Consider the following 27330-nt stretch of genomic DNA (forward strand, 5'->3'; position numbering starts at 1 on the left):
CAACGCTACCTTGTTGCGCAACTGATAAAAATACCCAAGTCACTTCTGCTTTTGCATGTGATCCCTTAATCCATCTGCTCTGATATTTTTTTCTTCTCTTACAATGAACATCCATATTCCTGTTTTTTCTTCTTCTACCACCACCTTTTCATATTACTTTGTACAATAAAAGTATTGGCGAAAAAGCAAAAATACACAATATTCTATATCAGGATCACTGCCCCAAAGCAAAGGACCCACCGATGATTTAAATAAATAAAAAGTCAGGAAGTCGGTTTATTATTCTGCTTTCAGCAAAGTTAGCCCTTCTGCAGCACCTTGACAACAAGCCAGCTGGGCTGCATTTCTGGGCCTAATTCAGATTACAAGCTTGAATTCCTTCTTGCCAGAAAATGTGTAAGCTTGGAATCAGTTCAACTGCCTTCTCACAGTCTGCGGGGAGTTGTTTCAAGCATTCTCTGGAGACACCTTTCCAACAAACCCTAGAGAATGGAAGAAATACTGTAGTGGCACATGCAGGCAGAAAGAGAAATTGTGGCTTCTCCCACAGAGAAAAACACGAAAACAAGTTTTCTGAGACACTTGAGTGAGCAGGTTTCATCTTCCTTGCCAGGAAAGTTTCAAAAACCTTATTTATTAAATTCATATGCTGCCCATCTTGCTATCAGAATGACTAATCAATCCACTATGGGGACATTTTCTGCCAAACTTGCATCGTCCAGTACAGGTAGTCCTTGTTTAGTGACTGCCTCACTTAGCAACCGTTGAAGTTATAATGATGAAAAATTACTTTTACAACCAATCCTTCATTTATGACTTCCGCAGATCTGTCTGAAGATCATAAACATAGTTGTGGCTTCACTTAGCAACTGCTTCACATAATGACCAAGTTGCCAATCCCAATTGTGGTTGCTAAATAACTTTGCTGGGAGTAATTGGTGACCAATATGGCTTGCTCCAGTATGGAGAACTCACCCAGGAGACGAGCGATTCAAAGAAGACTTGTGGAATTAGTGATGGATCTGAGCCTCAAAGCAGCCCAAGAAGTAGATCAGGAGTGTGAGTCACTTGGAATTCCTGAAAGTCTTCTGTAAGGAAGATCAAATCTCCATCTACCTGTTGTGCAACATAATCAAGGAACATTGGTATCGTTTCGTCCTTCCCATACAGGAAGCTGCTCAAGATTACAAGGTAAATTTATTATTCTTCACTGACAATTCCTGAGGATGATCAAGGAATGCCTAAAAGAGGGGACGCTTTCAGAAAGTCCAGCCAGTTTGGTACTAATTTTATTAGTTCTTTAGAGTATACCACCAAATCCTTTGTAATGATTTATTATTATTTCATGAACATCACTACTAACAGTGGTGCTTAAATGTGGACCTTTTGAATTTTCAATATTTCTGTCTAGGGAGAGTCTCATTCATCCAAAACATGGTTGTCCCAAAGATGTTTTTCCCAAAAGTCAACTGGACTTTCTTGGTTTTTCTTTTGAAAAACATTTCGTTTCTCATCCAAGGAGCTTCTTCAGGTTCTAACCGACTGGTGGGGAATAGAAGGATTTGTATTCATTGCAATCATCGGGTCATTAGCACTCTGAGGGATGGTCTTTAGCTCTCTGAGCTATCCATTCCCCATCATTCAGTTAGAACTGAAGAAGCTTCTTGGAGGAGAAAGAAAAATAATTTCAAAGGAAAAACCAAGGAAGTCCACTTACCTTTTGGAAAAAGCACCCTTAGGATTTCAATACTTCGGCATAAAATATTATCTAAAATGCGCTGTTTTCCACATCCGTCCTAAAATAAGGAAAACCCAATTAAACAAATGAGTCAAAAACATTATATTTTATGCATCACTTTGTAATGCAATATTTATTGAGGAAGAAGATCCAGAGCATGGCAAAAGTATACCTTTGCTTTCAATAACTGGCGTGCCTGCCTAGCTCAGGCAGCAGATACTGCAATTAAGCGTTTCTTTTAACTGTTAACCAGTCCTCTACATTGACCTGGAGGAGGAATTTTATACCAATCCTCTTTCAACTTGGGGGTGTTGGCGCACTTCTTCACATGAACTGTGCAAAGGCAGCAATGGTGATAGTCACCAGGCAGTGCCTATATCAGTGATGGCAAACCTTTTAGAGACCGAGTGCCCGAACTGCAACCTAAAACCAACTTATGTATTGTCAGGTGCCGGGAGGACGTGGCCCATTGGGTGGGTGGAGCTGCAGTGGTAACGGCAGACTGGGTGGGACTAAAAAATTCAATCAATTCCAACTTTGCAAAATCTTTTTTTCCCGTGAGAAGATGAAATTGATTGATTGATTGAACTTTTTTTTTTGCACATGGCGGCAGAGGCCTAAAGCAAAAAGGTTTTATAAAAGCCAGCTAGAAGGCCTAGGACTGGGGCGATGGCGCGCATGCCCACAGAGAGGGCTCTGCATGACACCTGTGGCACGCGTGCCATAGGTTCTCCACCATGGCCACTGTTGCAGTGATCAACTCTGTTCCCCAGACAGGAGCCAATTGTTCTGTACCAGCCTGCTACCGGCCCTGCAGAAAAGGCAGGGTCAACCCCTTTACAAACGGCAAGAGGCTGGAATTACGCCTGCCAAATTAATAGCTACAAAAACAAACAAGACACGAACCAAGAAACAGGAGCTTTAAGAAACATGAACCATCGGAGCGGTTGCCTTCAGCAAACCAGCCCACCCAGACATTCCCCTTATATAGAGTTCAGGGCGTGGCTTCTCTCTGCCTCCTTCCGAGAAGCCCAATTGCCTTCCTCTGTTTACTCCTAATTGACTGCCTCCTGCGTCGGGCGTCCTTGAACAGGGCCAGCTGTGGGTCATCTTCATCCACACTGTCAGGCTCACACAGCTGGGTCTCCGTGGTGACCAAGTGGGAGGGGCCTGGCTGAGGGCTATCATCAAGATCTTCAACCCCCTCAGCAAGGTCTTCAACACCCCCCTCCTCCTCTGAGTCATCCGACCCAACTGCCGAACCCACAGGCTGACCCTGAATCACAACACCAATCTCTCATTTTGTCCTGGTTCTTCAGGTCTTCCAACAGTGCACAGGTCACCTCTGTAACTTAAGTGCATCCACATCACTGCCGGCCACCCTCATCTTTTCTTCCACTTTTCCTGCAGCCGTCATAAATATGAGTCAGTTGCCAAATGGCTTAATTTTGATCATATGACCATGGGGATGCTGCAATAGTCATAAGAGTGAAAATGGTCATGTCACTTTTTTCAGTGCTGTTATTAACTTCGGTCACTAACAAGTCCAAATAGGATGTTGTCACTCGCACAACCCTAATCAGGCACCTAACTAACAATACTATCTTAAAATGTCTAGTGCAAATCCTACAACTAGTGGATTTTCAGAAGAGAAGGAAAGACAGCTCAGATGAGACCATCAGGAAATCCCAGGACTGTACTTTAGGGAAAATTATACAATCCCAGGATTGTATTTTACGGAAACTGGGGACGGGGGGAATTCGGGGAAAAACAGTGGCAAAGTACTCCTATATTGTCACCAAGAAAATTACTTGAGCATTTCCATAAAGTTATCCAAAGTTGTCCTTGATTTAAAGAGGGTTTTTACAATAAAACGGAGATTTGTGCCAGCTTAAAGACTACTGTGCATCACAACAAAACAGGATTTAAGCATAGTTTATTGAACATAATTGGATGGATTCACCATATTGGAAGTCATAAACTATGGTACCTAAGGACATAGTAGCCAAGCACACCAGACAGCAGGCATCTAGCACCTCTGTGGCCTAGAAAAGATTTCAACAGGTGCAGTTTGCCGCATCAACTAAGCCAGCAGAAATCTTATCTTCTACAGCTGTTGTAAAGTCACAGATGCCCTGTTCTTGCATGCCTTGAGTCCCTAGGCTCGAGAATAAACTCCTGAAAATGAAAATCAGTTGTCCTTTATAAGCCTGTAGCGCTATTGTAGGAGGAGCTGCTACACGTTAAATAGAATAGATAATGTTTCGTGCAGAACTCAAAACGGCCTTTAGCAGCGGACTCCGAGAAGCGTGTTACCCGGGGGGGGGGGGGTTTCTTCAAACGTGGCCCTTTTATGACTTGTGGACTTCAACTCCCAGAATTCTTCAGCCAGGCTCGCTGGCTGAGGAATTCGGGAAGTTTTATTTTATTTTATTTATTTTATTTTATTTCCATTTATATCCCGCCCTTCTCCGAAGACTCAGGGCGGCTTACAAGCTTAGCAGTAGCCTTCATTCTATGTATATGCCTGCTTATTAGGGCTTTCACACACACCCCAAGCGGCATTATTACAAAATCAGCTTATTGCCCCCAACAATCTGGGTCCTCATTTTACCTACCTCGGAAGGATGGAAGGCTGAGTCAACCTTGAGCCTGGTGGGACGCGAACCTGCACTACTTGCAGGCAGCTGGTGTTACTTAAGGAGGCATTAGCCCACTGCTCCACCAAGTTGAAGTCCACAAGTCATAAAAGGGCCAAGTTTGAAGACCGCTGGTGTTACCCATCTGCAGAACGCAAGGCTGGAGAGAGTTGAGTTCCCAAGGCGCCGATAGGAAAGTCGTCGGTGAGAGTGCACTGCCATTTTAGTCACCCTTCACAACCGCATTCAACGTAGACATCCCCACCGCCTACCGTCTCTAGCAGCGTTCAAACGGAGACCGGGGCTAATATTTGGCACGCTTTCCGAGGGGTTCACACAACTAAGAGGATCCCATCCACCAATCAGACGCGAGAGACTTGGAAAACAACTCCTCCCCTCGCCCAGGTTGGTTGGTTGGAGGAAAGCGAAAGTTATCTAGGAAATTTGGGGCGTTTTGAATGCGAAACAGCTCTCTCCGCCCCCCCCTCCACCATTTTCGCACTCCGGGGTGTTGGGGAGGGATTGGGTTGCCCCACAGCCGGAGGTGGAGGTGGAGGTGGTCGCCCCTGCCCAGCTGTTGCTCGCCCAGACCATGGGGGATCTGGGGAGACCCGCCTCTCCTGTTCAGAACGACCCTGAAAAACGAATCTCCGAGTCGAGGACGTCGGAAGGGCTGCATCTGCAAGCCATGGAAGGGTTGGCGGGAGAGGCCCTCTGTGAAAAGCATCGCGAGCCCCTCAAGGTTTTCTGCTGGGAGGACTGTGCCTTCATCTGCTTGGTATGCGACAAATCCAAGAAGCACCGGGCCCACTTGGTACTTCCGGTCGAGGAGGCAGCTCAAGATTACAGGGTAACGAAATCATTTTTGCTGGCGTAGGCGAGACCGACCTACTACTCTTCGCTCTTGGAAGTGGTGGAGTTCTGCCCTGCTTGCACAAGCTTGAGAGCCCTCTCCCTCAACCTGTGCATTGATTGGATACTTCTCAAAACCTGGCGGCTTTGCACAATATGCTTAAGTCCAAAACGGGTTGAACAGCGCTAGTACGGTGGCCATATAAATTTATGCTGTACAGCCCAACCACCTTCTTGTGACTTCATGTGATGGTGAAGGCAGCAGCTGGATTTCCCAGGACTGTGTGCACTGTATACTGTGCAAACCCAGCCTAATTATCCTAGCTTTTCCCCTGAGAAACCTAGACCCATACCCTAGAATCTGTTCCTTCAGTCAGCCCCCCAATAAAGTCAGTTGCCCAAATCCTGTGGGATCAAATGTGTATGTTCTGTATGTGCCTTCCCCCACAAGATGATCTCCAGTAATGTAAGAATCAGTTTCTATCATTTCCCCCATCCCTGTAGTAAATAGAAGTTGCAGTTTGACACATCCACAAGGCTTCCTTGAATAGAGTCTTTCACGTGAAAAGAATTCATTGGATCTTAGCTTTGGGGCCGATGCTCAAATCAGTCTTGACTCATGGTAGTTTCCTGGACACATCCATGTAGTTTTCTTGACAACAGTATGGAAGTGGTGTGCCATTGGCGGGGATTCTGGTAATCTTCCATTCAGTGCTAAAGAAATCTGCTTAACTTTTGAATCCAGACGAGATTCAAAATGTTTTTATAACAGACAAAGCACACCATTTGTAAGAGTCGTGATTTATTCTCTTAGATCTAATCTTTCCTCTGAGGGCTGTAAGATTTATCTTTGATTTTATTGTCCTAACGACAGCTCAGTTAGGTAGGCTGAAGTGTCAGACTGTGGCATGGGTGACTGAGGAAAAAAAAGGAAAGAAGGTCTTCCCAAGATCAGTGCAGACGTGTTACTCTCTGCAGCCGAAAATCAGGAGTCCTGTAGCACTTTTTCAAATGAACACATTTTATTAAATGGTATAATTTAATGAGCTACAGTTCACTTCAGCAGATGCACGGGATGTCTCAAGTTTAATGCATCTGCATAACCACTTCCCCTCTCGTTCCTCCCATTCCAGTCAAAATCCTACATCAGTCTAGCACAGTGTTTCTCATCTTCAACAACTTTAAGATGCGTGGACTTCATACTGACTGGGAAGTGCTGGGAGTTGAGGTCCACACATCTTAAAAGTTGCTGAGGTTGAGAAGCACTGGTCTAGCATAAATAACCCTGTTAGGGTGCATGGAATTCCATGTTTATTTTATTTATTTATTTATTTTATTCGATTTATATACCACCCTTTTCCCGAAGGACTCAGGGCGGTGTACAGGGCAAATTTAAAAATACAATATACAGATTAAAATACGATTAAATTAATAGCCCCAACACATTAAAATTGGATTTAAAACCTTAAAAACCCCTCAGTCCAGGCCGGCCAGCTCGAATAGCCAGGTTTTTAGGCCCGGCGAAACGAACGAAGGTCGGGGACGATCCGGAGTTCCACCGGCAGCTGATTCCATAGGGCAGGCACGCCTACCGAGAATGCTCTCCTCCTGGGAATCACCCGCCGGCACTCCTTGACCGGCGGGACCCTGAGGAGGCCTTCCCTGTGGGAGCACACGGGACGATGGGAAGTTGACACTGGCAGCAGGTGCTCCCTAAGATAATCCAGACCCATGCCATTTAGGGCTTTATAGGTCATCACCAGCACCTTGAATCTCACCCAGAGGGCAACTGGATGCCAATGCAGCTCGTGGAGAAGAGGCGTTACATGGGAGTATCAAGAAACCCCCATCACAACTCGGGCGGCCGCATTCTGCACCAGCTGAAGCCTCCGAGTGGTCCTCAAGGGCAGCCCCATGTAGAGAGCATTGAAGTAGTCTATCCGGGAGGTCACAAGCGCATGAGTGACTGTACGTAGGGCATCTCGGTCCAGATCGGGCCGCAACTGGCGCACCAGGGCAAAAGCCCTACTGAATATATGTTGAATATATTCAGCATATAGTTGCATATGATTTACTTGACATTATTTGTTTGTTTATTTCATTGCACTTTTTAACTTGCTCTTTTATATTGTGTGCCAAGCAAAGTCAGTTTAGTGTTTGGTGGTGCCCAAATCAAATCAATAAAATAGCCTAAACGAGAATGCGGAGCTGTGCCAACAGTCTGTGTATTTTTCCAAAAAGCTAAGCAGGATCAGACTTGGTTAATATTTGGATAGGAGAATATGATGACATTTCAGACTTGAAGCTAAATTGGAAAGTTGGAAAAAAATGTCTTAGTTGAGGGAATGGCAAGCCACTTACTTCTGTGTTGTTGTTGTAAAGGAAGTAACATTGATGTGCCTGTGAAATCATTCAAAATCAACTCAGTTTGAGGGAGATTTATTTAGTGGTGGTTAATGTTTTCCTATTTATCTTCTCCCTACTTAGAAACCTGCAGAGCGACGCTGACATTTGATTGGCTTACAGTGTTTAGCCTAACATCTGGTTGTCCATCTTAGCCAACAGATTGCCCCATGGAAGCCTTTAAGCAGAACACAGGATGGTCAACCCTTGTCTCTGGTTTTGTTCCCCATCAACTGGTGTCAACAGGCATTTTATGGTTTAGCATTTCAATAAATGTAGGGAAACAATCCTAATAGATTTTGTTTGCTCAGGAAGAGATCCAGATCAAGCTGCAGAATCTGAAGCTGAGGAGAACGACTGTTGAAAGATCAAGACAGACTCTGGAGAAGCAAATGGCTGAGTGTTTGGTAGGCAACTTGTTCACTGAGTACTAAGGAAAACTGTAGCAGTTTCTCTTCACTGAAATACATTTCCCCCTTTGTTGATTTTGTTGCACATTTCGTAAAATAAAATACAGCTTTATTTTGAGTGTCTGAAAAATAATCATGAGCAATTTTTAACCACTAAATCCAGTATGCAAATTTATAGCCTATATTTATTCTGTTCTGTTCTGTTCCGTTCCGTTCCGTTATATATCATATCATATCATATATATCATATCATATCATATATATCATATCGTCATCATTATATTATTTTTAAATTTTATGTTATGCTTTTTTATTTAATTTTATTTATTTATTATGTATTTGGGGCATGATGGCTTAGCAGTTAAAGATACTAAGCTTGTCGGCTGGAAAGCTGACAGCCCGTGTTCAAGACCCAAGCACTGCACAATGGGGTGAGCTCCTGTTCCTTGCCCTAGAGCTCCTGACAGCTAAGCTGTTCAAAAGGATATAAATGGGAGTAGATAAATAGGTACCACTTCAGTGGGAAGACACAGCATTCCATGTGCCTTTGTATATAGCCATGCTGGCCACATGACCATGGAAAATGTCTCCAGACAATGCTGGCTCTCTCAGACAAGAAACGGAGATCAGCACTGCACCCTAGAGTTGCATACTACTGGACAGGGAAACCTTTACTTTTTTAAATTTTATATCATGTCTTTCCGTTAGGAAAGGTGGTATGCTTGATGTTTCATCTTGTGAAGTAGGTGAGGCTCCAGTGATTGATTCACCCAAATGAGTTTTACAAATGTGTAGGAACTTGATCCTGTGTCCTGTAGTCCTGGTATCACAGTCTAACCAAGTGGTGCTTGTCTTTTCACTCCAATGTAATTGTTGTGTGTGTGTGTGTGTGTGTGTGTGTGTGTGTCTCCAGGGGGAGGAGAACAGAGATCTGATTAATCATAACCCCCTCCATGCATTCATTGAGTGTATGGCACAGACAAGTAATTCTTGTTTAACAACCGATCATTTTACAACTGTTCAAAGTTTCAACCACCATGGAACAGGTACTTTAGGGCTCTTAAAGTACCCTGGCCATCATAAGTGGTTACGATAATGCCCCCTCCCCAGCAATCATACGACTGCTTGCTTGGCAGGTCAGCTTTATGGCCTGATGTAGCATTTTGCAGTAACATGATTGTGGCTTGTAATTTTTTTGCTGACTTCTGGCAAACAATACCCATTCAAGTAAATGGGTTCACTTGATAGCCATGGCCATTCACTTAACAACCATTGTGAAAAAGGCCGAAAAATTATTTTCGGTCACGTGGCTGCCTCAACTTACGACCACAAAGTTTTACATTCCAATTCTGGGCTCAATTACAATTGTAAGTCAGGGGCTACTTGTAATGATAGGCATTAGCAATATGTTGACAAATGTAGTATATTATTTAATAATGGCAATATTGTGATATAGTGGCATTGCTCCCTGACATTACACAATATGCTGATGCTAAAATATATGGTTAATTGTACAGAGACAACCTTGGTCTTGTTGACTTTTTATTTTCTTGCCTGTTTCTCTCTCGTCTGCAGGAAGACATCAAAGCAGAGAGAAAAAAGGTTGTGCAGGCATTCCAGCAACTCCGCTTGTTTCTAGAAGAGCAGGAAAATGGCCTCTTGGCTCAGCTGAGTGACCTGGAGGAGCAACAGGATGAAACTAGCTCCAGACTTTCAAACAACATTTCTTTTCTCAATGACCTGATCTGTGACATAGAGAAGCACTGTCGGAGGCCTGCGGGTGAATTTTTGCAGGTGGACACTCTAGGGTTATATTTCTAACATAAATTGTTGTGGCTTTTTCTCACTGAATCAAAGCATCTCTGCAAAGATTCTTAGATGGCAAAACAAAGATGTCCGTCTGCGTTGGGAATTCAGTCGTAATTTCAGCAGGAATGACACTGGGTTTTCCCAGAATCCCCCTGACAGATGTTCTTTCTTTATGAAATAAACCCAGGGAGGTAGATCTTCAAACCAGACCTCTCTCTGCTCAGTGGAATATTTCTAAGCATTTCAAGGGGAATTCTGCTTTTAGGAACGTCCTCCTGCTTCAGACTATCTCCTTTAGATCCCTTAGTTATATTCTAATTTTTTTCTTTCTTAAAATTGTAAAATCCTACTGAACAAAGTTGTTCTCTGATAACTTTTTCCTCTTCACAAAGTAACTCAAATGTCTCTGGTTTCTCTAGGATCTCAAGGAAACTTTAAGCAGGTATGTGATTTTTAATCCTTCAGGGTTAATAATGAATTTGAGTGGTTATGGAAAACTATTTTGTTAAAAAAAATCTTTTATGTTCCTGTGAGCTCTAGCAGAAAGAAAATCCCTGTTCTTTCTTTTAAAGAGGCCAGATGGAAATTAACTTGGAGACAGTCTGCCTGTCCTTCTAATTTTTCTCTTTACCAGATGCTTGGTGGCAGCCAGACATCAGGGAAAGCCACAGAACTAAAATAGTTTGGGACTTCTCTGATCTCCTAGGTGTGAAAAGGCCGAGCTCCTTTGCTTCCAAGAGAAACCTGTTAACCTGGAAAAAGATCTCAGGGCCATGTCTCAGCAAAGTGCTCTATTAATGGAAAACTTCAAGAATTTTAGAGGTACGGAAGCTACATAAGATATACACATTTCTGTAACTGTAGGCTAAACCTTGTTCCTGTGAAACGATCTCCTCCAAATGGGGAAAAAGTAGAGAGGGTGGAAAGAAGGAAGAGATTAATTCTTAGGACTTGCTCTAGATTCGATGGGAATTTCTACTTCCATGAATACTGAAAGAGGTTATGGGGAAATAGCAGAAGTAGTTACATTGAAATGTCCATCCCATGTTGGTCCAAAGTAGTAGTATGGTAATGCTGTGGGCAGTGTTTCTCAACCTTAGCAATTTTAAGATGTGTGTGGCCTTCAGCTCCCAGCCAACCATGATAGTTGGGAAATTCTGAGAGTTAAAGTCTACAGTTCTTGAAGTTCCCAAGGTTGAAAAACATTGGTTGAGGGTATTATGGGAAATTTAAATGGCAACTCCTGATGTTGACTTACCATTACCTAAGATATTTTGCAGAAAGTCCATTTTATGTATGGATCTGCTCTTTTGACTGAAAATGCTGCTTTTAAGCATTTCAGTACCGTTCTTAGCCTACAGAAAAGAGGTTTGACACTTCTTTTGTACTAAGAACATATCCAAGCAGAATATTTTGCTCAGCCTGAAAACCAACCACTTGAAAAAGATGATTGGAGCAGCAGTTACAAGAAAAAGAGACATTCTAACAGAGGAGTGGGTCCAGGGCAAACATTTCTTTGAGGATGATCTATGGAGTCCTGTTACACTTCAGGAAACAGGAGATTGTACACTTCTTACTAATGATCTTGTAGCAAGCATGTGGCAAGAAGTTGTGTAAAGAAATATCAATTTTCCTTTTCTGGAGAAGAGACAGAGAAAGTTAAAGCCATCCACATGTTGCTGAACTAAACTTCCCAGCAGCATTAGCCATCATGGCCAGTAATGGGGAATGCTGGGAGTCACAGGTATCCCACTTCAGCTCTGGAGCATGGTGTGTAGAATTGTGTTACCTTTAAGCAAGAAGTTTAATGATGTGCTCAGAGCTCCTGATGCTACATTTGATTCCTAATTCCATTCCCCAAACAGCTGTGTTCTGAAGAACTGCGGAAAGTTTTTGAGCAGAAATTCTCTGAATCTTTCTAATTTTTAGATTTTTTCAAAGGTTCTAGGCCTCTGTGGGGATAATTTTTTTTAAATTCTTCCCACTGAGAATGATGAATGGATAGATAAACAGATACGTGTATGTTGGGGGGAAAAAGCAAATTCTCCAGTGTGCTTTTGACAGAAGGACCAAATCTTCACCTTTCTCTCTTGTCTAGAATCACTGATGGACGAATTTCAGAAAAGCAAGACCCAAAGGCTTAATGCTGCCTTCCTGAGTCAGACTGATCAGCCCCAGACCTTCTGTCCAGGATTGCATAACGATGCCCTGAGAGCAGACAAGAAAGGTGATGCTGCCTTTGCTTCATTTGGTTTTTTTTTCACTCTTGCATACCTTCGGAGCTGGCAGCTTGGGTAAGATTAAAAGTTTGCTGTCTCTTAAGTCTTGGAAAAACCTCATGTTGTAGAGGTGCTCCTTCGGATGCTGCTTTTCTGTAACATGGCCCCTGCAGCAAGACTCTTACCTGTGAAAAGTCCAGTGGCGTGAAGCCAACTGATTTGGATGGGCTGCTTGCAAAGAGGCACTGATGCAGGCCAGGCACGTTTTGAACATTAACTAAAAGATGCTGTTTCTAGACTGCCTTGCAGAGCTAAATACATTTCTTTGCTTAACAGGTAAATTTAGCACACACTGTGCATGGCCCTAAGATAGGCTTCTTTGGGAACTGCCAGATCAGGAACTTGACCTAGAGAATCTCTGATAGCTTGAGGCCACACTGAATGTTGCTTTCGGAGGAGCAGGAAATGAACTGGCTTGTATCACACTCTGAGTCAGCTTTTCTTTTCAGACAGTTAAGAAACAGAGGGATGAAGTTAATGATTCTTTTGTGTTAAGTTTATTTCTCTGTAATACTTAACACTATGAAGCTGCAGGAGTGGTTTGCATGTACCGTGTTTCCCCCAAAATAAGACCTGGATATATGTCTTACCTGCTTACTTCAAGACTCCCATGCCCCGGCACCTGTCGCTCTGCTGCCTGACTTCTTCTGCGGCCACTCATAGCTGCCAGCAACCAAAAGAAGTGGTCAGTAGCCACGCAGGCTCCTGCTGGATGGGGCTGCTGCTGCTGGTGCCACCATCGTGAGGCAAGACAGGTGTCTGGGCGTGGGAGGCCTGGCTGAGGAGGCCCTGAGGTAAGCAGGTACGGGGCGCTTGGGGCAGCTCCATCCCCCACCTCTGCCCTAGCTTGATTTTTACACGTGCACCTTGTCCCACCTTGTACAACCAGACAGTGGGATAGAGTGGGCGGGGTCTTAACTAGGGCTTATTTTGGGGTAGGGCTTATATTAGGCACAGACGTAAAAATCAAGCTAGGGCTTATTTTCAGGATGGGTCTTATTTTGGGGGAAACGTGATATTTCCTACTTTAAAGGATAAGAAATTTAAAAGGTGAGCCTCTTTAGTCAAGGGCTTAAGGCACCGGGCTAGAAACAGGGAGACTGTGCATTCTAGTCCTGCCTTAGGCACTAAGCCAACTGGATAATCCTGGGTCACTCACTCTCTTAGCCCAACTCCCCTCGCACCGTTGTGGTGGGGAAAATAGGAGGAAGGTGGGTTTGCCACCTTGAATTACAGGTAGTCCTCCACTTACGACCGGTTATTTAGTGACCATTTGAAGTTATGACAGACCCTGAAAAAGGGAGTTATAACCCCAATTTGAAGTTCTGACATCTGCCCCCACAGATCACATCCCCACATTTTGCCACTCAGTAACTGTCCCTTTGCAGTGTCCCGCAGCACATTATTGTGATTTACGACATTTTTTTGCTGGAAATCATTATTTATTTCTAGTTTCCAGCAAAAATGTCCCATAGCGCAAATGGGGGTCGTTTAATGACTGTGGCATTTGCTTTAACCACTGCTGTATTTAATGACCATTGCTCGTTGTAAGATTGGGTGGGTGACCCACTTTACAAATGTCATGCCTTACAGCCAAAATTGCAGGCTCAATTAGGGTTGTAAATCGAGGGCTATCTCTGTTTACAAAAATAATAAAGGTGGGATTAAAAAAAATCTTTAAAAATTGCATGGCTTTTTTTTTCTTACTTGCGTAAGAGTTGCAGGTGTCTCACCTTACTTAAGAAATGGTTAAGAGAAGAATTAGGAGATGCAGATGCTAATAGGCGATTTCCAAAATAATGATTGCACGTTGAGATGGTGCAGTTGATGCTGGGGCTAAGCTGCTGGGCAAATGAACATTCCCATTCATTCCAGCCAGAAGAGCAGTTTGCTTTAATGAGTTAGTTGAGAAGGCAGGTTAGAGTTGAGAAGTCAGCAAGAGCATCACCCTTTTTCTGTTTCTCTCAGTCTCCCCCAGTCTCAGTATGACTCTGGATCCACGTACAGCCAATCCCCACCTCTTCCTCTCCTTGGATCAGAAGACAGTCACCTACCTGGATCACGCACAGCCCCTGCTGGACAATCCTGAGAGATTTGATGCCGAGCTCTTCGTGCTGGGCTGCCAGGGCTTCTGCTCTGGGAAACACTCCTGGGTGGTGAACGTCGAGCAGGGGCAGAACTGGGCCATCGGCATCGCCCAGGAGTCCGTGAGGAGGAAAGGGAGCCTCAGCCTCAGCCCACAGCAAGGCATTTGGGCAGTACAGCAGTGCTGGGGCCAGTTGCAAGGCCTGACCTCTTCCTGGACTAGCCTGTTTCTGCTCAGGAAGCCCAAGAGGATCAGAGTAGATCTGGATTATGAGGGAGGGTGGGTGGCCTTTTTCGATGCCGAGCTGGATGCTCCCATTTTTACTTTCCCACCTACCTCCTTCAAGCAAGAAAGGATCCACCCTTGGTTCTGGGTGCCATCTGGATCTCAGCTCACCTTATGCCCCTGAGATTATTCCAGCCATTTTTGGATTTCAGCAGTTTGAGAGGTCTTGTATAATATTGGACTTAACGCGGCAACGTGACCGTTGTTTGGAACTATTTTGGTTAATCGTGTCAGCAGAGAAATGACTACTTTCTGTTTTGAGTTTCTAGTGAAGCACTAAATGTTACTGAAAGCACCAGTCAGGGATATCCCATATTTTAATGGAAGGAATTGCAATTGTACAAACTGGCTTTTGACTAGCAGAAAGCTCTGATGGAAGAAGAAAAAAAGAACTATTTGGAAATGCTTACATACGGTAGTTGGACACACTCATCTCCCAGGAGAATTGTTCTCCCATACCATTCTGTAGCAGAGTGCAAAATAAAATAAATGTGCTGGAGAGCATGCCTAGTCAAAACATAAAACGTGTTTCTAGTCCTCTTGGCTGCGTTTAGGAAAAAGTGCGAGATGGCAGTTTTCATTAAGAGTTTAGAATCAAACGGATGGCCCCCTGTCTTTTTGGCAAATCTGAAGTCAAAGCCTTCAACAGAGAAATTTCTGGGACATTGCAGATAATGTATATTCCCGTCTCCCTCTCCTCACACATTGGGGACAGAAGAGCTTTGAGTCTTGAAACTCCCTCACCCTAACCTCTCCACTCATTTTCTTCTGCTGTAGAGGCTTCCTATATCTCTTCCAGTGACAAGATTCCTGTGTGAAGTAAGTTGCATCTCAGCTGACAGCAGAATTTGCTTTCTTTTTCCACCTATTCTTAGGAGGTTACCTCTACACTGAGTTGGAAATAACATGTAAATTTTAAAAATGAATCATGCAAGCAAATACAATTATATATACATTTCTGTAAGGCTGTTCCACTGCACACTGCTTATGTTGATTTGTACTGGCATACAGTTGATTGGATTTTTCTGGTTGCAAGGTTTAACATTTTTTATAATCAATCTTGCACCCAGACACACTTACTTTAAAACAAAAATCTGTGCCACTACTGCGAATAATACCAAATTGCTTCAAAGCAGCTACTTGTGCTTCATTTTGCACTATTCACTATTATTTGAATAACCATTTTTGTATTACTTTGATCTAAAAATGGAGAAGGAAGAAATATTGTGTACTGCACAGCTTATATTTTGGAACATCTCTCTCTAAAGAGGCATTAGACCAATAAAAATTCAGAGGCATTGTCACTGGCTTCATACATCAAGTAATGAGTAAGAAAGGCTGACCTACCATAAGTGCAAAACACAGTGCAATACCAAAGCTTTGAATTTTGCAACAAATAATTTGTTCCATGAAGTGGAATCATAAACATATTTATTCAGAACAGCATTTTCCTTGTGTGTGTGGTTGTAATCTTATTGCATTGTAAAGGCTCTCCAGTGTTGAGTATTGTCAAGAAAAACACCATTTAACCAGTGGACAATTAGTTGGGCCTAGACAACTCTTGCAGTTTAAAGACTAACGTATTTATTGCAGCATATACTGTTTCAGAGATCTGCTTTGTGAAAAACAGTGTACATAGGGAAACATTTGCTAGCAAAAGGAAGTCAGGATTATGGAACAAAACAGGTCTCAGTTGTCAGAGAGCAAAAATAATTATGGAATCCTAATAAATGAAAGAGATTGAAGTCAGCCAGGACATAGCAAGAACTTTTGAGTAAAAAAAGAATCCTGCAGTAAGACTGCAATTTTAAACTTATTTGGTCTATATTTCCACAAAGGTGGGCAGGCTTACAGGTTTCAAAAGACAAATGGATGACTTCAATCATGGAGGTCTGTGAGGTAACGTACACTTCATATGTGAAAATTCAGATGCCACCATTTTTAACTGCAGCTGTTCCTAAACCATCCAGTCTAGTGCAGCCATCAGGATGATGGGAATTATTAAGTGACCAAATTCTGTAAGTTTTACTAAGACAAGGGGAATGTCATTAATGGAATGGTTATTAAAAGCCAGCTGGAGTTCTATTTCTTTGAAAGGAGATAGCTGATACCACATTCGCATGTGATCTATAGAAAATAAGTAGATGTCAGTTTAAGTTATTTCTCTGTACCTTTGGTAGCAAAAAAAACCACGCTTTTTCATCACTTCAGTGAAAGTGTGTTGTCTTTAAACTCTAGCTTCACTAGTAGATCTTAACCACTGAAGTTCTTCATATCTAAAAACACTGAGAAAATCCAATTTGGGGAAAAATCCCAGAAACACTATTCTGTCTGTTGTCTTAAACAATATCAGCATTCTGCATTCTCATAAAAAGACAAATGCTGCTGGCCATATATAATAGCAGCTCAAGAATATAATCTGAGTGAACAGCAAAAACATCACAAATTTATAAACTCTCACTTGTGCAATCATAAGCTAAAAGCATGCTTCATAAGACAACGGAAGTCAGAGAAGTGCTAAACAATGTTTCTCAATAGCCAGATAATAGTATCTTGGTCGTGCAGCTCTTCTCTTTGCTCTTTCCTACAGAAGTGGCTCCAATTACATCAACTAGCATATACTTTAGCTTCCATAAGATATCCTGGCCATGTAACCTATTACCCTTGAATGAATCATTTGAAATTTGTTGGAGCAGAATTTTCTTTAGTTTTCATGTGTAAAAACACACAACTGTCTAACAAGTTTATTATCCGTGAGTAATAAATGAAATCCCACTGGATGGGATAAGATTTTACTCTCCTGTAAGGAGCACAAGATTGCAGTCATCATAATGTAGACCAGGGGTCTCCAAACATGGCAACTTTAAGACTTGTGGACTTCAGTTCTCAGAATTCCCCATGCTGGCGGGGGAATTCTGGGACTTGAAGTGCACCAGTCTTAAAGTTGCCGAGTTTGGAGACCCCTGATGCAGACTACAAAGAAACGCTGCAAAAGAGCTCTTTAGGAAGACTCAATTTCTCGTCCCCTTGGGGCGGTGACATCCGCGCCAGGATTCTTTGCAGTGCTTTTCATGTGGACTCTCCGATGGCTAACCAGATGGGAGCTTTGGTTAAATCGTTTCCCGCACTCTGGACACTCGTAGGGCTTCTCCCCTGTGTGGATCCTCTGGTGTTTGTTCAAGTCTGAATTCCGGACAAAACTCCTCCCGCACTCCAGACAGTTGAATGGCCGGTCCCCAGTGTGCATTCTCTGGTGTGCCAAGAGGGCTGAGCTGTAGCTGAAAGTCTTTCCACACAGGAGGCATTTGTAGCGCCTCTCTTCCTGGTGGGACTTACGATGGACCAGGAGCTGATGAAGCATGCGGAAAGTTGCTGGGCAGTCCGAGCAAGCGTGCAGCTTCTCGGTGTGCGTCTTCTGGTGGGAGATGAGATGCGACTTGTGACCAAACCGTCGATCGCACTCAGGGCAGATGTATGGTTTTTCCCCTGTGTGGGTCCGCTGATGGGCGGAGAGATTTGAGCTGGTGCTGAAGCACTTCCCGCAGTCCTGGCACTCGTAAGGTTTTTCCCCCGTGTGGGTCCGCTCATGGGCCCGCAGCTGGGAGCTCTGCCGGAAGCCCCTTCCACAAATGGCACATTTGTACGGCTTCTCCCCAGTGTGGATCCGCCAGTGCTTGATGAGCACCGAACCTTCACTGAAACACCTCCCGCAGTCTGAGCAAACATAGGACTTCTCTCCAGTGTGGGTCCGGCGGTGCACAATCAGCGCTGAGCTGGTGTTGAAGCTCTTCCCGCAGTCAGTGCATTTATATGGTTTCTCCCCAGTATGCAGCCTTCGATGTGTTAACAGGCTGGAACTGTGGCGGAAGCTTTTCTCGCACACGTCGCACTTAAATGGCCGATCGTTGGGGTAGATCTTCCTAGGACTGTTCTCATAGTCAAAACAAATCTCCTCCGTAAAAGGATTCTGATGCATGTCCAAATCCCTCTTCAGAGTTTTCAGTGGTTCAGACTCCAGGAAAACTTCACTTTTCTCAGATAATTTTTTGGTTGGTTGTTCCACACCAACCAGCAGGGCAACCCTGGGCTGGAGAGATCCTTCGTTGCCTTCTCTCTTGATCCAATCTTCACCTACTAAAAGAGAAGCGAAGCTGCCTGTCAGTCATTTATTCTCCACTGTGAGGCCAAAAGGAATCTGGGATTTTGACCACAGAGGAACAAATAGGGAGCAAGTGTAAAAAAAAAAGAGGGGGGGGGGACTTAAATCTCTCCCTGCACTCAAGGCTTTGTATGGCTTATTCCTGGTTGAGATAGTCTGATATTTGTTAAAATCTTAAATGCCAAAAGAAACATCACTGCACTAAAGGCAGGTGCAAAGTCTGGCTCCAGCATATGTATTCTATTCCTTTTTTGGTTCCTTTAGTACTAAATTGCAAGGTTTAGACAACTCTTGAGCTGCTGGCTCTGTGGGTTCAAAGGGAAAATTAAAGCCATTTACTGTATGTGTATTAAATACCACTCTGGAAGTAGGCAGTGTTTCATATGAACTCTTAGACAGGACGGAAGGGAAAATGCTGGCCGTGCAGTGTATCGCACAGACTAAAAGACATATAGCTCAAAAATGTGTGTGTAAATGCTCATTTTAGCATTTGTCTTACTTGATTTCAGGATCTGCTTGCCCAATTCACATGGCAAAGCCATCAATGCATGATGAGACAAGGGTTTATTCTTTAGCCAGTGTGTTTCAGAACCTGATGCTGTTTAGACCTGAGAGTGACATAGAAACCAAATGGCTTCTAAGCTTGAGGGAGGTTTAAAACCTGGATTTCCCTATTCTTAGCGGGCGTGGTGGCCTAGTGCTTAAGACGTTGGGCTTGTCAACTGGAACTTTGAGACCTGAGCACCGTGTGACAGGGACAGCTCCCATTACTTGCCCCAACTCCTGCCCACCTAGCCGTTCAAAAGCATGCAAATGCAAGTAAATAAATAGGGACCACTTCAGTGGGAAGTTATAACCATTCCACGCACCTTGGCATATAGTCATGCCAGCCATATAACTACAAGAGTGTGTTTAGACAACGCAGCCTCCCTTGAAGCAAAAACAGATAAGTACGGCCCTTTACTTTTTTTTCTCTATTCTTAGTCTAGCATCTTTACCACACCGGGTGTATGTCTACATGATTGGCTCTGTCTATGCATGTATCATTGATTTATTTAGTTATTACTAGGCCTACTTGTTCTTGTTGTATTAGATAACAGAAAGTACCTTATACCTTGTAGGTATGCCCAATGTGTTAAACCAAAACAACCAAATACACAAGCTTTGTGCAATGCAGGAATTTAGTGCAATTATGATTCAGTTATCTGTGAGAAACTACTGTATTGATTTAGAATAAATATTTAGAAGAAATAGTTGATTGGGTTCACATATTATATCACATGATGTGTTTGTTTTCAGCTTAGCATGTTGTATGAACCTCTGTGGTTCTATACTATACTTTAGCCCACTGTTCTATACACCAATAATTATTCATGTTGCCAAAATTCAGTGGCAAAATTGCTGATTCTCAAGAGGGATGAATTTTGGCAGGAAAAAGTCCAAAATAACATTGGAAAATCTGATGAAAAAACATACTTGTTTCTACACTTTAAATCCCCAAACAACTTTGGAAATGATGTTGAAATTTAATTTTTTTTAAAAATGGCACATTGAAACAAGAACTTCATTTCTGGATTGAAAACATTGCAATGTTGATGAAAATGGATTAACCAAATTTCCGGGAGGCAAATCATTCTCATCTCCAAAGTTAATCCCCAACCAGACATATCAAAAATACGGGATCGATTGCCCAACCTGCTTTCTATGGGGATTTCACTGAATCACTGGTCACCTTTGGCAGCTCACTGTTGGAACCATGTGGTGGCTTGACATTTAGGAAATATCTCAAATAGTTCTTTCAACAGGCTGGGAATCCCAGGCAAGTAGGGAGCTCCCAAGGCCGCTATACTGTGTGCAGGCTGTAGGTCCATAATTCTGCGGTCTTATTTATATCTATGTTTTAATTGTTTTACATTTTTTTTAAATTCTTGTGTCATATTGCTTATTTGATTGTTTTATTGTATGACGCCCAGAGCCATGTATGTGAGATGGGTTGCTATATAAATTTAATAAACAAAGGATGATTTCATCCAAATTAAAAATAAAAAGATCAAATATCACGGGAAAAGTCCTTGTATCTTTCAACAGGCTGGGGATCCCAGGCAAGTAGGGAGCTCCCAAGGCCGCTATACTGTGTGCAGGCTGTAGGTCCATAATTCTGCGGTCTTATTTATATCTATGTTTTAATTGTTTTACATTTTTTTAAATTCTTGTGTCATATTGCTTATTTGATTGTTTTATTGTATGACGCCCAGAGCCATGTATGTGAGATGGGTTGCTATATAAATTTAATAAATAAAGGATGATTTCATCCAAATTAAAAATAAAAAGATCAAATATCACGGGAAAGGTCCTTGTATCTTGCGAAGGGAGAGAAACCAACCCCGATTCTATTTTTCCTGAAATGGAAAAGTGAGCAAACGTGCCACAAAGAAAAGGCTCTACCGGGTAGGTTTCACACTCTTTCCGCAGGTTTTACATCTTTTCTGCATTCGTCCACACAGCCTAGAACAGGGGTAGGCAACCTCGGCTCTTTTATGACTCATGGACTTCAACTCCCAGAATTCCTGAGGCAGCCATGCTGGCTCAGGAATTGTGGGAGTTGAAGTCCATGAGTCATAAAAGAGCCGAGGTTGCCTACCCCTGGCCTAGAAGCTACCCCAATCAATAAGGCAACGGCCAGCGCAATGCTCCATAATCATCTCTTTCTGGGCACCCCATTCCTCGGGAGGCACCCTCGAAGTTGTCCAGGCCCCTCCCTTCCTCTAGCCCCATCGCAGGAACTTACCGGACTCCATGCCCAACGAGGCGCGCCGCTTTAGCGGACTTTCAGTCCCGAGGCGGCTCCAAGCCGCAGCGTCGGACAGCTGATGCCCATTTCAGAGTCACTTTCCGTCCAAATTCCTGCGGCCTTTTGTGTTGCCCCACTAAGCATGGTGGGAAATGTAGTCTGAAGAGCGAAGAAGCGGGATGCCCGGAAAGGCACTCTGGGTAGTGTAGTTCTGCGTTGGCAGCTTACTAAGCGAGCACGCACAATACAGTATTGGGCTTGGCAGAGATGGGGTATCCTGTTAGGGATCCTATTGGGGGGTAGATGGTGGTGATAGTAAAGCGAGGGACTTGGGGACAAAGGCCCGGACTCCCCCTTTCAGCAAGCCGGTCCCCTCAAACGCTGCAAGACTGGCTCATCAGGTCTTCAAAAAAAAAAAAAAAAAAAGAAGCCGCTTTTAGAGAGCCTTTCTTGCGGTCATTTAGAAAATTCTTTTTCTAAACTTTTCAGCGTCAGCAAACATCAGTTTGCCTTTTTTTAAATGACGAATGCCAATGACTTTTTTAAAAATGAGGAAAGAATATTGAAATAAAAGCATGTTTAATGATGTTCAAATTTTTTTCTTTAGGTGTACTTTATTATGTTCATAGTGTCTCAAAAATGAAATCCTATAAAGAGTATATAATAGTATATAAAATAGTATAGTATATGAAAAATAGTATATGAAATTCATCACATTTCTGTACTGCTTTCTCACCTAAGTGACTTAGACCAACTTACAATAAAAACATGTCAAAATAGAAAAGCATAAACAAGAACAAAGTTAAAAATAGAATTAAAAGACAGGTTACAATACATGTTCAAATTATTTGGCATTGTCTTCTAAACACTGCCTTACTGGTTGGATGCATGACCTTTAAATATTACTAAGTACAGAATAGTAACATTTTCTCTGAAAAAATTAATAAAACATATTGTGTTTAGCTTATAGGAGACTCTTTTGGTATATACTTCATATGTATTTCTGGTCGCCCTCTCTCCCCCCCACACACAAATACACACACAGTGTGCTATCTGGTTGTTTTTGACTCCTAGCAACCACATACATAGATTTTCTCCATAACAATCTAAACCTTTCAAGTCTCCCAAAGGTACACTCATTATCATGTTTATCCACCTTGTTGCTGATCATCTTCTTCTCTTTCCTTCCACCTTTTCCAGCATCAGAACCTTCTCCAAAAAGTTGGGTCTTGGCATAATAATAATAATAATAATAATAATAATAATAATAATAATAATAATAATAATAATAATAATAATAATAATAATAATAATAATAATAATTTAATCAAGAGGTGAGGGAGGAGCCCTTGCAGGGTCGTGCCGAGGAGTTTAGCCAACATCTGTCGGACAAAATCGCTCATCGCGCATCAGCTCCCTTTGTTCTTGGAGGAAGCTGATTATCTGGACCCGTACCAATCGGGTTTCAGGCCCGGGTACAGCACGGAGATGGCATTGGTTGCGCTGGTGAATGATCTCTGGCGGGCTCGGGACAGGGGTTGTTCCTCTGTCCTAGTCCTGTTAGACCTCTCAGCGGCTTTTGATACTATCGACCATGGTATCTTGCTGCGGCGTCTCAGGGGGTTGGGAGTGGGAGGCACAGTTTTTCAGTGGTTCTCCTCCTACCTTCTGGGACGTTCGCAGTCGGTGTTGGCAGGGGGGCAGAGGTCGACCTTGAGACCTCTCGTTTGTGGAGTTCCTCAGGGATTGGTCCTCTCGCCTCTCCTGTTCAACATCTATATGAAGCCTCTGGGTGAGATCATTCATGGTTTTGGAGTTGGGTATCATCAGTATGCTGATGATACCCAGCTTTTCATTTCGACCCCAAACCACCCCAGTGATGCCCTTGACGTGATGTCCCGTTGCCTGGAGGCGGTCCGGGTCTGGATGGGGAGGAACAGGCTTCGGCTCAACCCTGACAAGACTGAGTGGCTGTGCGTGCCGTCATCTCGGGAAATTCAGATTATTCCATCTCTTACTATGGGGGGGTGAGTTATTACCCCCCGTAGATAGGGCTCGCAACTTGGGGGTCCTCCTAGATTCACAGCTCTCCTTAGAAGATCATATAGGAGCTGTGACTAGGGGGGCCTTCGCCCAGGTTCTCCTGGTGCGCCAGTTGCGGCCCTATCTGGAGCGGGATGCCTTGCATACAGTCACTCATGCGCTTGTGACCTCTCATTTGGACTACTGCAATGCTCTTTACATGGGGCTGCCCTTGAGGACCACTCGGAGGCTTCAACTGGTGCAGAATGCAGCCGCGCGAGTTGTGTTGGGGGTCTCCCAATACTCCCATGTTACACCTCTGCTCCGCGAGCTGCATTGGCTTCCAGTTGCCCTCCGGGTGAGATTCAAGGTGCTGGTGATGACCTATAAAGCCCTACATGGCATGGGTCCGGATTACCTACGGCAACACCTGCTGCCGCTGTCAACCTCCCTCCGTCCAGTGCGCTCCCACAGAGAGGGCCTCCTCAGGGTGCCACCGATCAGAGAATGTTGACTGGTGGCCCCCAGGGGGAGGGCGTTCTCTGTGGGCGCGCCAGACCTGTGGAACCGCTTACCGGTTGAGCTCCGGATGGCCCCCGACCTTTGCTCCTTCCGACGGGATCTAAAAACCTATTTATTTGAACAAGCCGGCCTGGTCTGATGGGTTCGGGGTTTGGGTTTTAACATGGCTTTTAACTATTGTATTATATCGGGCATAATTATTTAATGTTTTTTAACTTTTGTATTTTGTATTTTGATATTTATTGCCCTGTACACCGCCCTGAGTCCTTCGGGAGAAGGGTGGTATAAAAATTTAATAAATATAAATATATATATATAAATATATAAATTTCTATACCACCCTTCTCCCGAAGGACTCAGGGCGGTGTACAGGGCAATAAATACAATAAAAATACAGTATACAAAAGTTAAGATAAAATTAAATATCAAAGCCCAATTACAATAAAAATTAATTAAAATGAATATTAAAATACCCCAAACCCATCAGACCAGGCCGGCTTGTTCAAATAAATAAGTTTTTAGGTCACGGCAGAAGGAGTGAAGGTCAGGAGCTGTCCGGAGCTCAACAGGTAAACGGTTCCAAAGGTCTGGATCAAAGGTCTGATCAAAGTGTGTGTGTGTGTGTGTGTGCGCGCGCAGGAGTATATCAGTGTGGTGTGCTTATACTTGTTGGAAGTAAAACCTGTTCCCGTTCCAAGCCAGGAGAAAGACGCAGGAGGCAATCTGCGGTTGGGAAGGAGGCCTCCATTTATTTAGGAATCAGAAGCAATAGGTTTTGTGATAGCTGACAAAACAGTCTGAGTGGATGGGTTTTTATGTGGTTCCAGGGCTTTATGATTTAGATGCCCAGGTTTGCTGTGAAATGTACTTTAATCTGTGCTTGAGTGTGCCCTTTTAGCATTCTAATTATTATTGCCTAATTCCCATTGTGCCTGGGAGGTCATGCCCTGTCCTTGGAGCTGGGTGGGGAATATAGACTTTAGGAGTCTTTGTCTCTCTGCTTTTTTAATCTAATTAATTCCAGCATTCTGTGGAGACTGTAGCTGAAGGCGTTTTGTTTATGAATGGAATAGTTTGTGAAACTAAATATTCACAGGGGCTACCAACCGCTTGAGTGATTTTACTTCAGGGAAGCCTTTTCTGTTCTGGAGGTGGGGGGAGGCATTTCTTTGCTAATATGGGGGCTTTCTCATATTAAAAGCGAGATGGGGATTCTCCCTACATTTTGTATATATAAATTGGTTGTAATGGGCTGTATGAAGTTGCGTATAGATGGATGGTTTTGCAGTTTCTGCAGGGAATCTTGTGAAAGAAAAAGTTTCAGCACTGAGCTCTAGTATTATGAGGCCTAAAAATTCACTTTCAAAAATAGGACAAAGCATAAAAGAAACAAGGCACGATTTTAAATACCTTCTCCTTTCATCTTCTGTGAATGCTAATGCTAAATGTCCTCTAGTGATTATGTTTGCCATCTTTTGAATGTGACATCCAAGGAAAACTCTACACACATACCTTAATAAAATGATTTATTTGGTCAGCAAAATAGAATAGATCCAAAGCCTGTAGGATCCAGTTTTAAGGAAGATTACTCTAGAGCTGTCTCCTTCAACTTGACAGGGGCCCGTTTATAATAAGATTTGCGTGTCTGCAGTTGGAAAGCAGAAAGTGATGTTGCATGCATGATCTGCTCTTGTCTCATGTGCACATATTTCAAGGTATCTGGGGGGTTATGTTTCAGAGTTGAGGCTTACACAAGAATTGAAAAACTGCTGAAAAACGGTGAAGCAAGATTATTACCGGTAAGTACCTATGCAGAGTGCAATAAAGTGTGCTCAGGGCAGAATGGAAAAGGGAAGAAAAACAAAATATGGTAAAGAAAACGCTCCTATAATAATTTCCTCATTTCCTCATTATTCCCACCGTTATTGTTTGAGCTGCAAATGATCGAACTAGCTAGCACTTTGGAAAAATAAAGAACGCACTCGTTACCTCCCGTATAGACTACTGTAATGCTCTCTACATGGGGCTGCCCTTGAAGACCACCCGGAGGCTTCAGCTGGTGCAGAGTGCAGCTGCACGGGTTGTGATGGGAGCACCCCGATACTCCCATATTACACCCCTCCTGCGTGAGCTGCATTGGCTACCGGTTGCCCTCCGGGTGAGATTTAAGGTGCTGGTACTTACCTTTAAAGCCCTACATGGCTTAGGCCCGGGATACTTGCAGGACCATCTGCTGCCGGGAACAAATTCCCATCGTCCAGTACGCTCACACAGAGAAGGCCTCCTCAGGGTACCGTCAGCTAGGCAATGTCGGCTGGCGACCCCCAGGGGGAGGGCCTTCTCTGTGGGAGCGCCAGCCCTATGGAATCAGCTCCCCCCTGAGCTACGGATGGCCCAAAATCTCCAATCCTTTCGCCGCGGCCTCAAAACACTCCTATTCCACCAGGCTGACCTGGACTGACAGGCATTTTAATTAATTATATTTACAATTTTTAATTTATTTTTAGTTTTTAATTTTAATTTATTGCACAGATGATTTTAATTTTATTTTTATCTTAATTTCTGTACTTATTATACGTTTTGTTGTTAGCCGCCCTGAGTCCTTCGGGAGATAGGGCGGGATATAAATCCCATCAATAAATAAATAAATAAATAAAATGAAAAACAAAAAAAATATACTGCGCCCAACGTGGGGCTCGAACCCACGACCCTGAGATTAAGAGTCTCATGCTCTACCGACTGAGCTAGCCGGGCTATGGGAAAACAGTCTTTCTAAAATGTTACTTAACAGAAAAGGCATTAATTTTATATTTCTATGTTCTGCTATCGTACTGCGCTGTACTAATACTGTATTACTATACTGTATAACTATACTACTACTATACTACTATTATCTCTGTGTAGATGATGTGAACCTTGACTAGAACTGCCTTCTTTGGAAAATTGCTCCAAAGATTAGGATGCGGCGTACCCTAAAATCAGCAAGACTATTGGAGCACTGCACTCTGAATTACCATTAATCATTATGGAAAAGAAGAGTTTGCACTAAAGTATAGACATCTAAAGAATTGTTTTTTAAGGTTATGGAACAGTGAAGGAAAAAGCAAAAAAAAAAATAGCAACTGTTTCTGCCCGGTTTCGAACCGGGGACCTTTCGCGTGTGAGGCGAACGTGATAACCACTACACTACAGAAACCCGTTAGTTCTTGCTTTTCTCCTATAACCTACAACCTTTTAATGGTGGCACTAAGACGTTTGCAAAAAGTTTTGTTGTTCCTTGTAATTATATTCGGCTCCCACAACGAATCGATAGACATTTTTAAAAGTATCCTGCA

The 27330-nt window shown here is 43.2% G+C and overlaps 2 protein-coding genes and 1 long non-coding RNA gene across 4 annotated transcripts; 1 reads left to right on the forward strand and 2 right to left on the reverse strand.

Annotated features, from left to right (window-relative positions):
- Window positions 1-257: 257 nt before the first annotated feature.
- LOC308663619 lies at window positions 258-4666 on the reverse strand. The gene is made up of 4 exons (XR_014025455.1): window positions 4650-4666; window positions 1718-1796; window positions 976-1116; window positions 258-482 (listed from the first exon to the last, which is right to left on the reverse strand). It is a non-coding gene; the product is annotated as an uncharacterized lncRNA (long non-coding RNA).
- LOC308663588 (zinc finger protein RFP-like) lies at window positions 4175-27112 on the forward strand. Of its 2 annotated transcripts, XR_014025449.1 has the most exons (9): window positions 4175-5227; window positions 7944-8039; window positions 9618-9836; window positions 10271-10293; window positions 10558-10673; window positions 11950-12078; window positions 14099-16400; window positions 25734-25794; window positions 26900-27112. XR_014025449.1 is itself a non-coding variant. In XM_081320148.1 (7 exons), exons 1-7 carry the CDS (start codon window positions 4970-4972, stop codon window positions 14623-14625), a joined length of 1368 nt encoding a protein of 455 aa, XP_081176274.1. In that variant the 5' UTR covers window positions 4175-4969; the 3' UTR covers window positions 14626-17053. The 2 variants fall into 2 exon arrangements, 1 of the variants encoding a protein (XP_081176274.1); XM_081320148.1 differs by lacking the exons at window positions 25734-25794; window positions 26900-27112 and having other exon boundaries at window positions 14099-17053.
- Window positions 17233-21606, reverse strand: LOC308663595 (uncharacterized protein). Its single transcript, XM_081320173.1, has 2 exons — window positions 21449-21606; window positions 17233-18635 (listed from the first exon to the last, which is right to left on the reverse strand). Exons 1-2 carry the CDS (start codon window positions 21456-21458, stop codon window positions 17503-17505), a joined length of 1143 nt encoding a protein of 380 aa, XP_081176299.1. The 5' UTR covers window positions 21459-21606; the 3' UTR covers window positions 17233-17502.
- Window positions 27113-27330: the final 218 nt, after the last annotated feature.

Source organism: Vipera berus (assembly GCF_964194415.1).
Source record: "Vipera berus genome assembly, chromosome: 2".
Lineage (NCBI taxonomy): Eukaryota > Metazoa > Chordata > Lepidosauria > Squamata > Viperidae > Vipera > Vipera berus.